This window comes from Peromyscus californicus, unplaced genomic scaffold, assembly GCF_007827085.1.
Source record: "Peromyscus californicus insignis strain IS unplaced genomic scaffold, ASM782708v3 Scaffold_24__1_contigs__length_46423439, whole genome shotgun sequence".
Lineage (NCBI taxonomy): Eukaryota > Metazoa > Chordata > Mammalia > Rodentia > Cricetidae > Peromyscus > Peromyscus californicus.
In genome coordinates, this window is record NW_026294535.1 from 33,928,778 (window position 1) to 33,940,733 (window position 11,956).

General features: G+C 42.8%; 1 protein-coding gene across 1 annotated transcript in view; it reads right to left on the reverse strand.

The window, feature by feature from the left end:
* The window catches only part of Myrfl (myelin regulatory factor like), a 109,664-nt gene extending 105,322 nt beyond the window's left edge, over positions 1 to 4,342 (reverse strand). The window contains exon 1 of the mRNA XM_052752885.1: positions 4,297 to 4,342. Within this exon, the coding sequence (XP_052608845.1) occupies positions 4,297 to 4,342 (46 nt within the window). The remainder of the gene's footprint in view (positions 1 to 4,296) is intronic.
* Positions 4,343 to 11,956: the final 7,614 nt, after the last annotated feature.

The window sequence follows — 11,956 nt, forward strand, 5'->3', positions numbered from 1 at the left end:
TAGTCGAGGTCAGCACTGGTCTCCTTGTGCCATATTTTAAGCTCATAAATTGCCTTCACTGGGAGGTCTGTCCTGCATGGCTCACGCCGTCTACATGGTTTCTAACTAACCGCCCACATCAGATAGAAACTTGCGGAGAACTCTTAAATCACTTGCATGATCTGGCTGGTTCTTTCTGTCCTTGACTTGTTCTTGTTCCGTCTCCTGGAAGGTCCATGCTGTCTCCACACAGAAATAAAAGTTGTGTTGCAAATAAACAAGCTCTGCCTCCTTAGAGTCGCTTCAGATTGGAGGCAGCACCGTGTCTGAAATTCTAGCTTCGGAGATTAAGCGAGTCTCCCCTTAACGAAGGTAACCTCAAGACCCACGGGGTCAAAACAGTCTCACTGTTCCATGAAAGGACTTGGAGCTCATGACCTTACAGAGCTGGGAGATGGTCTTAGGCCGTTTGCCATTTGCTCCTTCTGTACAAGCCCAGATTCTGCTGGGACAGAAGGAAGCAACCAGAAGGGCACTGTTTGCTTGAGACAGGGACAAAGTGGGGGGTCTCAGTGTGAGAGAAGGAAAATCAAGAGGCTAGCTGATGGCGGAGGTATTCTTTGTCCACGGGAAAGTCTTGCCCAGGGCCAGCTCCAGCACTGGGCAGAGTCTGCCCTGTACACCGCACTCAGCAAATCCGGGCTTCCAATCCTTCTCTTGAAAAGCCCGAAACATCAGCCAACCAGAGTCGGTTTCCATGGAGAACTAATACACAAGGACCACTTAAGACAACTCTCACTGTATCTCTGATAGTAATGGAATCGAAGTCTTTCCACCGAATGGTGATTTTTTTTCCCCTCTCTCTATTCATCAGACCATTTTTTCTGCGACTGGGCAGTTTTTCCTTCTGTCCCTGTATTTGAACTTGCTGATTGCCTCAGACAGAGTTGGAATCCCACAGCTGTTGGCTGACAGGGACAGGGAGAGGCTCGCACCGTCCTTTCATTCACTTGTTGCAGAAATATTACGACGTGCCTGCTGTGTGCTGTCCAGTGCAAGCATGGGTTAAGCTTCTCTCTTCTCTACTCACCAGGTCTACCTCACCTCCCTCGAAGCCTTCCGAGATTAACATAGATAATCTAGTCATTGTTTTTCTGCTGTTTTTCTGAACAAAAAATGTCTGCATTTTTCTGAACCATGCATTGCCATGGTGTTCTCAAACAATTTGCGTAGAGCACAGTGGTTCTCAATCTTCCTAATGCTGCGACCCTTATACAGTTCACGTTGTGGGGACCCCCCCTACCATACAATTATTTTCGTTGCTACTTCATAACTGTAATTTTGCTAGCGTTGTGGACTGTAACGTAACTATCTGTGTTTTTCCGAGGGTCGTGGGCAGGGGTCATGACCCACAGTTTGAGAACCACTGGTATAGCAACTCTCTCTCTCTTGCCTGCGTCTCGGCTGCCCTCTTGTGATAACGGCTGCCTGGGCAACTTCAGAAACAGAAAATGGTCAAAGCTTTGTTGATAGCAGCTTTCTAGACAAGCTGTTCCTGATAGTCCCTGCCTGTGCACAGCTCGGGGTTCTGAAAGCCACCCCCACAGATGTCCACAGGGGAGCTGGAGTTTCAGTAAGCCAGTTTAAAACAAATAGCAGCATCAGTATAAACTGTGATTGCAAAGTCATTTAATTCAAGATTGTGTTGTCAACTTAAAGTCTTTAATGCCAAAATCCTTAGAAGGAAAAACGCCTTATTTAGGACAAAAACTCCAGGGAAGAGAGAAAGGTTGCTTTCAAATGTATAACAGTATGCCAAAAGTTGTACTGGTTTTTCAGACCTTGAGTAAATACAAAACAAAACATGCGTGCCCTCGTACATGCGCGCGCGCGCGCGCGCGCGCACACACACATTTGGTGGTTAAGGGCACTTGCTGGTCTTGCAGAGGACCTAGGTTCGGTTCTGAGCACCCACATGGAGTGGGTCACTACCACCTGTAAATCCAGCTCTAGGAAATTCAGTGTCCTCTTCTGACATCTACAATCACCAGGCTCAGATGTGGTGCACACACATACATACATGCAAGCAAGCTCGCACACACATACAAACTAAAAATAAGTACATCTTTAAAAATTACAATTTACATATTAAATAGTACAACAGTAGAATGATTTGATATCATTTTAAACAGAAAGGGGGGATTTTTCAGGTTACAAAATCCCTCCCCCCTAAAAAATTTTTAATCACTTTTTAAAAGTGGGTATGACAAATGTATTCAGTGACTAATTGTGTCTAAGTCCTGTTTCACTAATAACCAATGACATTAAATGTAATTGAATACAAATCAAATTTGCATTTGATACAAAACAGTGAGATAGCCACAGGACTATGGCGGCAACAGCAGGCCTCCTCATTACGACACCCTATCTAGTCTTGCTCTTCTAAAGAAGATTTTTTATTCTTTAAGGTTTAGGGACAGAAAATCACTAAAATCTGAGGGGAGAGAAGGGTTCCCCCACCCTGCTAGCTACCATTAAAGGACGCGGGAGAGATGCGGCAGAAAGAGGTGTTTGTTAAATAGTGGGAGGCATCTTACAAAGTGGCAGCTGGCTGTGATTTCCAGGACTCATGCCTATATATTTCCCCAAAGTTCACCGCCTTTCCTGCTACACGCTCAGAGGAGGAACGCTGGCCATCTACTCTCTGTGCACGAGGAATGGACTCCTTCCCCCTCAGAGAGGTTATACAGGTTAGTTTCAGGCCTAAATAGAAACTGCATTAATGATAGTGAGGATGATGATAATATGACGATGATGATGATGGTGGTGGTGGTGATGATGATGATGATGATGATGATATACTATGTAGAATAGGTATTCCAATAACTACAGAAAGGATGTATGGAAACAGCATCATAGAGATTACTATGACAAACGGGAACACCAGGCGGATCATGTGAGTCTAAAAGCAGAGACCAGAGACCAGGTTCCCTCAGTTGTAGGAGACAAAGTCTACCTTTCGCATTTATAGAATGAATCGGTGGTTTCTCTTTTAAAAGTACAACGGCAGCTGCAGCTTGAAGTGTGTTGCCTACCGCTCAAATGACCGTTCCATAGTTCATATAACCTCAGAAAACAACAGCAAAATGACATTAGTGTATCGAGCGCATGACAAACACGGCCCAGGTGCATGATGTTCAAACCTGGTCACCATGGCAGGCAGGACTCCAGGGGACCAAAGGCAAGACCAAAGGAACACAGGAACTCAGAGAGCTTAACTTGACTTTCTTGCCATTTCCGGCAAACCCCAAACCATAGAAGCTCCCTCACTGTGCGGATTCCTCTAGGCTGTGACCTAGAGTCTTTCCACACCTTCAACATGACCTGCCACTCAAGTGACATTTGTCAGGCTTTAATGCTTTTCAACCTTTAAATATCTCTTATTTGTCACACCTTTCACTAAACTAAAAAAAAATATCACTTTTTTGAGTGTGCTGCTGCATGCCTTGAGTGAGTTCAACCTGGACCCCCTCAGTGCACCTTCTGTGAAACATCTTGGAACGTGTCAGAACTCAGCCACATTTCCCTTCCTGAGGAAGTCTGAGCCACGCTAATGTTGACTCTCCCAACCATGCATCATAAAGGGGCAACAGAGGGCAAGGTCTTCCTAACATACTCAAAAGACCCACTGTTAGTAGAATATCCTCCCAATGAAATATGAACAAGCGCACCACCATCTTGGGTTTTAAGAGGAGAGAAAGCCTTTGTTAACAATGCTAGAGTCAGTTAATCCCACCAGGGAGAAGAGAAACTCAACCGAAAAACCAAACGATCATCCAGCTACATGTTTTTAAAGTGTGAATAAGCAGAAAGAGGGAGCAGGAAGTGGCTGTTCTTTGCTGTTTTAGGCTGATTTGAAATTAATTATACTAAATTATACATCTTAATTAAAATCTTACTTTTTTATTACACAATAGAGTCATTTTAGAGAGAGGACAAATCTGGCGTTTTTAAAACATAAAGGATTAGAAGGAATGAAGCCCCAATTCAAGACACAGATGGGTGATAATACAAGTGCTCTCTTGACTCATTAATAACCGAGCTATGGAAGATGGAATCCTGTATTTAAAAAGCCATTACCCGTATCACTGACTTTTACTATCAACGAAGCGAATAAAGCCCGTACTTCCAACTCAGGGGTTATCTGATAGCATTCTTCCAACGGCAAAGCCTAAGTGAACGCTGCAAGCCAGAGAGAGAGTGAAAGTGAGCAGACATTGTTCAGAAGCAGAAGCATGGCCGCCACTGAACTCTTACCTTCAAAGAACTGCTGTAGGGCTTCATTTTCGTCTAGCACATCCATACTGCTGTTTCCTCTTCAATCAAGGGCTGGCAGACCTCTGGAAGGAAGTGCTGTCCTTGGGGACTCAAAGCCTATGAATACACTCCTCAGGTAGCTCCATATTCTTTTCATGGATGTGAAGCATTTCTTCAGCCATCAACTAACTCATTGAGCCTGTAAAGATGGCTAAGTCCTCAAATGTGATTGATTGTAAGACAAAAGGGCGTGCGACCACACAGGGGAAAAAATCATGAAGAGGGAAGTAGGGACAAATCCATCCCTCTTAGTCCAGGAACTATTTCTACTTTGCCTCTGGTCTTTGTTTGAAGGACCTTTGTCCTTAGTGGCATATGTAATTACATAAATGGGCAATAAATGCCCAGCCTTATCTCTTATGTGTCCCGTACACACTGTTTCTATCTTCACCTTCATCAGGCAGATCCATTTGGCCACCAAGAAAAGATACAGTCATTTTCCTTAACCTCAGAAGGGGCACACATCAATATAATCATTTTCATAGGTGGCCAAAAAAGACTGGGTTATTTCAAAGGCTTGGTGAGAATAAAAAGAAGTCGTTCAATATTTTCAAATGTAGGGTGGAAAATTACATTCCTCAGAACACACTTAGTCTACGTCTTCAAAAATCTATATATTTTTGAAGGTATAGACCAAGTATGAAAGTCCCTCTATACTACACACACGGAGCATTATTTACTTGTCTCTTGGTTTCCTGTAGCAAGCTCAGCTTCACCCAAGTCAACTGAAAGATAAAATGGAAAATCAATGCAATCGTCCTGCTCAGTCGTTCAGGGTTTTGTGACGGAATGCACTCGCACATGACTGGGCTAGTCATAGGCTTCGCCTCCTCGCATGGCCCCCATAGTCCATGGGTGCTTCTCTTTGTTCCTCCCTTCATGCATGTTTTAATGACCACTGCGCATCTATCAACCTGCTGCCCGAGGCAGGAGCTAAAACACTGACCAACACTTGTGCAGATATCTGTTAATCCCCCAGCGCTCCCACACCCACAGCTGACCTCTCTCCTGCACCATATTACTACTTTGTGGTTTAAAAAAAATTTAGTTATGGGGTTGGGGAGATGGCTCAGTGGTTAAGAGCACTGAATGCTCTTCAAGAGGTCCTAAGTTCAATTCCCAGCAACCACACGGTGGCTCACAACCATCTAGAATGAGATCTGGCGCCCTCTTCTGGCCTGCAGGCATACATGCAAGCAGAACACTGTATATATAATAAATAAATCTTCACAAAAAATTTAGTTACACACACCCCTATACAGCTGACCTTTATGAGAAAAGGAGTATGCTATATGTAGTTTTCTGACTGTAGCTTTTTCATTCCATCTATGCTATTAAGTTACTACATTGCAAGGAGCCAGTACTTACACAATTTGGTACCATGCAACAATCCATTATGTGAACATATATCCCCCTATAGATATACCTTTGATGTTTTTTTCTAGAACATGCTTATGTATATATTCTGGGATATGTTGTGTAAGTATTTCTCTTAAGCACACACCTAAAAGTGGAATAGCTGCTAGCCATAGTTGCCCACACTTACAATCTAAGGGCTTGGGAGGCAGAGGCAGGAGGATTGTCATGAGTTCAAATCAGCCTGGGCTATACAGTAAGTCAGTTCCAGGCTAGCCTGAGCTACATAGTGAGACACTGTCTCAAAGAATGAAAGTGAGATTACTTGTTCACAGATATACAAATGCTCAACAGTTTCCATTCTCTTACCTTCAAAATTTATTGTCATGTATTAACTGTAAAAAATGGGTTTCATGATGACATTTCTGTGCATGTGTTTTATGTGCCCACTCTCTTCACAGGAGCCCCACCACCACCACCACACACACACACACACACACACACACACACACACACACACACACACACACTAGTCCCAAATGAATGGCTTTACACAATGGACATCTATCACCTGACACATGGGCAATACATGACTGATCGTATTGGTTGAAATCTTCAAAACTGGATTAGGCTTCTTCATTTTTGCCAGTTGGATCGATCTAAATATGTCACTGTGGTCTTGTTTCTCTGGTTGAGAATAAGAACTTTTTAAATGTTCATTGTCATTTATGTACTTCTAACTTCAGGGGAGAAAAATAACCCTTCGTCTTTCGCCCATTTTTCTGTTAGGTTGTCTGCTATGGGATGTTCTGTATGGCAAATATGTTGCTGATTAGTCAATAAATAAAACACTGATTGGCCATTGGCTAGGCAGGAAGTGTAGGCGGGACAAGGAAGAGAATAAAGCTGGCAAGTGGAAGGCTGAGTCAGAGAGACACTGCCAGCCGCCATGATGACAAACAGCATGTGAAGATGCCGGTAATCCACGAGCCATGTGGCAAGGTATAGATTAATGGAAATGGATTAATTTAAGCTGTAAGAAGATAGAGATTTGTCCTGACTGTGGGCCAGGCAGGAAAACTCTAGCTACAGTTGTCTGTCCTGCTGCTGTAGAACCCAGGGCCTTGTACATGCTCGACACGCACCCCATCACTCAGCTATATCCCTGTATTAGTTACTATAAAATACCATTACCAAAGGCAGTTTAAAGAGTCTATTTGGGCTTACGGTTGCAGAGGGGTAAGAGTCCATCCTGGCAGAGAGAACCATGGTGGGAGGAACAGGAAGCTGAGAGCTCACATCCTTTAACTATAAACACAGAGCAGAGAACAAACTTGGAATCTGAGGGAGGGGTGATATCCTTCAAAGCCCCCCTAGTGATGTACGTCCCTCCAGCAAAACCACACTTTCTAAACCTCCCTCAAACTTAAAATCCTCCTGCCTCAGTCTCCTGTATAATTATAGGCATGAACCACCAAACTGAATTCTATATAGAGTTCATGATGCTGACAAATGTCTTCCCATAGTCGGCAGCTGGGCTTTAATCATTTTGGTGGACCAAAGTTCTAAAGTAAGAATTTAAAACACAGCCGATTTTATTTTATACTTATCTTTTATGATTTCTCTCTGCCTCAAATTTAAATTCTTAAAGAAGAGATTCACATGTATTTTAAAATGTATTTTGCCTATATTTTGTACATCAGAAGCCCTAAAACTCAAGATACTTAAGTTGTATGTGTTGAGGAAGATTTGATTTCTTATTCCCCCTGCCCCCGTCTTTTTGGGTTGATCTCATTTCATGAACACTTCTACTATTCACCTATAGCATCAGTTCTCAACCTTCCAATTATGACCATTTTGGAATCACCTATCAGATATCCTACATATCAGACATTTACATTACAATTCATAACAGTAGCAAAATTACAGTTATGAAGTAACTAGGAAAATAATTCTATGGCCAGGGGGTCACCACAACATGAGGAACTGTATTAAAGGGGTCGCAGCGTTAGGATGGTGGAGAAGCATTGATCTACAGCATGCCTGCTGTGTCAATATCAAGTTTACGTACACAAATCTGCTATAGAGCTGTGGACTGGCTGGTCTGTCCATTTCTGCATATGCTAACACATTAATATCCAGCCTCATAAGTAGGGTTCAAAGACCTCCTTTCTTCTTTTCCATTGGTGCCTTGACTTTTTATTATCTTTTAGTCAGTCACATACATTCATAACCAATGAAGTCAAGCCCAGGAGGAATGCTACCTACCTATCACTTAGTAAGAACTGGTAGTTTTTGTTTTCCTAGCCATGAGCATTTAATCTGTCTTTAAGTTTTATTATCACCTTCTCTATACAAAACTAGCAAACATTTGAATTCTCAATTATATATTGATCCTTAATTTTAGTAAACTGCCCAATTAAGGTCTAATAATGTGATGGTGGGCTTTTAAATTGGGTTTTCTGTGAGTACAACCACATAAACTGCAAAACTTTTTTTAGTCTATCTCCTTTCCAATAATTAGACTGGTTTTTTTTTCCTTATCTTTCTGTGTGGTGGTAATATTTCTATTACTTTGTCAGATTTTTAAAATGAGGAAAATTATTATCCTTGTTTTGACTTTGAAGAATTTTAATTTTTATTTATGCTAAGTGTGTGACTGTGTGTGGGTAAACACACATGGATGCGGGTGCCCTCGGTGCCCACAGAGGCCGGAAGAGGGTATGAAACTCCCTAAAGCTAGAGTTATAGGCAAGTGTGAGGTGTGTGGTGATCTAGTGTGTACCCTAACAAAATTTGCCGGAAGATCAGAGGACATAAATAGCCACTAGGTTAAACACAGAGGCCAGGCAGTGGTGGCGCACACCTTTAATACTAGCACTCGGGAGGCAGGGATTTGTTTGGATCTCTGTGAGTTCAAAGCCACCCTGGACTACAAGAGATTGACTCAGTTTAGGAGAGAAACACAGAGCCAGGCAGTGGTGGCACACACCTTTAATCCCAGTGCTTGGGAAGCTCACAGGCTTTTAATGCCAGCACTAAGTAGGCTGAAGAAAGGTATAAAAGGTGTGAGGAGACAGGGACTAAAGCCTTTTCAGGCTGAGGAGTCCTGGAGGTAAGAGGTGGCTGTGGCTTGTTCCTTTGTCTCTCTGATCTTTCAGCATTTACCCCAATATCTGGTCTGGGGTTTTTTTATTATAAGGCCATTTTAGAAATTCGTGCAACAGAGGCACTCATTTTTTTTTTTTTTTGGAGAATTTTATATATTAGTATTTACAACCATTTCACCTCTATCCCTCCTCCCTCCAACTCTCCCACATCCCCATGTCTCCTCTCAAATTCATGGACTCCTCTTCTTTATTGTTGAATACACACACACACATATAGATATAAAAATACAACCTGCTGGGTCCATTTAACGTTGCTCTTATGTTCGGGGGCTGACTACTTCATACTGGATAACCATTTAGGGGGCTCATCCCTGGGGAAGATCGATTCTCCCACTCCCAGAAGTCATGGTCAGTAGTTCGTCGAGGGGCGGGGCCTTGTGAGTTTTCCTCCATTGTGGGTCTTTTTCTCTCCAGGTCTTGTCTTGTTGATTATTTTAAAGCTATTCCTCATGTTCTTCTCCCAAGAATAGTGATTACAGCATTTTCAGGCATCCTTATCATATCGAAATTACTCTCCCACTTAAAGATGACTCCGTTATTTTTAGCAGGTATCGATTTTATCAGGGTTGTTTTTTTTTTCTTTTGCATCTATTGATCAATTGGCTTTTTTACTTTCATTCTACAGCAAAGAGGTCAATTTTCTAAGATGCCACTTTGCTGCATTCTTGAGGTAAGATTTCATCTGGTCAGTGTGTTAGGTCCATGACTATATAAACCCATACCTTTCGTTCCTCACATTGATTCTATGAGGTGCTAGCAGCAATATGATATTAGTTTGGCTGTGGCTGGCATCTTATTATCTGAATAAATTTGGATATCAGAATAACCCATTGGTCTTGGTAAAATTATTTGTGCCTAAAACTTTGTGAGGAAAATCTTAACTATCTCCTTAATAAGAATAGTAAAGCTTATTTCTTGTTCGTCTACTTCTTCCTGGAACCTTGCTTGAATTTCCATGGTAACTGGCATGTCTGATGATGCCCGCTGCATCTGGTGTCTTCAGAACCTATAATGGCAACTGTTTCCATTCCCAACATTGGTTATCTGTGCAGTTTTCTCCATGATAAACTTGCCTAAAATTTTTCTCATTTTTTCAGTCAACTTTTGTTGTCCATGCGTTCTTGCTTGGGTGTTACAGATTTCCTTCTTTACTCCACTGGTCTTATTTCTGTAATTTTATTCCATCACTTTGCTCACTCTCAATCAGTGGCTTCATCCTTCCTAAAACTCTGTGACTCTGTAATACAGCTCATTTTGTGGTGACCCCCCCCAGCATAAATTTATTTTTGTTGCTACTTCCTGTAATTTTGCTACTGTTATGAATAATGTAAACATCTGTGCGTTCCCATGGTCTTGGGCAACCCCCATGAAAGGGTCATTCCATCCCCTATGGGGGTCACAACCCCCAGGCAGAGAACCACTGGTCTAAAAGGATTGGTATATGATTTCTTCTCAAGCCTAACTCTTTGTATCTTATGTTGTTCTTCAAGACTTAGAAATTAAACATTTTCTAACATTTCCATTAAAAAAAGAATAGGGTCTCAATAAGTCCATGCTGGCTTTGAACTTGCTATGTAGCTAAGGATGACTTTGAACTCTTTATCCTCCTGCCTAATGGGGGGAAGAGGGAGGATTCTAGGCATGGTCATGACATCTGGCTGTGCTTCATCCCCTCCTCCCTTTTTGTCTTTGTAGTTTGATGCAGTAGTCACTTCTATCTCCAATGCTCGCTTTTAACTTAAAGGTGAGATTAAATTCAATGACGAACGTGATCAGAATATGCTCCTAAATATTTCCCCTGAAGTGTTAAATCAAACCCTCTCGGGATAGCCAAGGTGGCCACGAGGCCACACCTCTCTGGAGATGGGGATAGTTCGTTTGCCTGCAGGTCACTCCCCGGGTCAGCAGAATTGTAATCCGTATGGTCCTCACACCACTCCTCCAGCGCCCGTTCACCATCCTCCACATCATGTTCAGCCTCTCCCAAGAACTGGATACTGGCTGTATCAGGATTGTTTCACATAACTTTTCCCATGTGCTTTTCCTCCGTGCTTCTCCTCTTTCACCCATTTTTTTTTTTTCAGTTTCTCAGAGTTCTGTGCCAAAGCTGACCTTCCAATCTTAGAAAGCCTCAACTGTACCAGCTTATTTGGTCATTTTCACTTTCCTTACACAGCTGCTACCAAAGACCATCATCCCATCAAGACTGTCCTCCAAGATAAGCAAGTTTGACGTGTCTAAGATATCGGCATCTTCTAGATTTCCTGGAGAACATTCCACAAGGAGCTTCCTCCTGGGCATTTCACTGGATGTGAACAGTTTGCTCATCCCCAAGATGGCAGTTCCGGTGAAGCAGGGTGGCTTTCCTGCTAATACATGTGAAGAGTGAACAAGGCCGCTTCCAGCTGCAGGGATGCCTCCCAGGCTGGTGAACAAAGCCTATGCATCCCTCCTTGTCTGGGAAGTACAGGTGCCTGTCAAGGTTAGGAGCAGCTCTCCAGCGTCTTAGGACTTTGTCCAATGAAGTGCCGGAGAATGCTGTAGGAGCAAAGTCCAGTTATAGTTTGGAAGACTAGCTGTCTGGAGGGTTGGATCACTGTACATTCGGTATCAGGTAGAGCCTCAGTCCTCTTGGTGCATCCCTTAAGAGCCTCCCTCACAGTGCAGCTGTCTGGCCGTTGAGAGGACCAGAGCTGTACAAGGTAAGCATCTGCCTGGGCAGGAGTCGGGAAAGATGATGCCAGAGTCTTGTTGAGCTGTTCATCACTGTCATCCATCACCATGGTCCTGCCTGCCACCCGTGGGTCATTCCCACACCCAGGGATGCTGGAGTGGAGACGGTGCAGGAGCAGAGTTACAAGGTGTTAGTACTTGTTATCTTAGTATCTATTTGGGCTACTAATCAGATACACACATGTAATTTCACTAAATACATTTGGTATAAACACTTACACTTCACATAAACACTATCATTTTCTTCATTTCCCCCATTCTGCTACTCCAGCCTCTGCCCTATGCTTTGTGAGTACGTATCATACATTTGAATCCAATTTGACTCTTTTCACACAATAAAC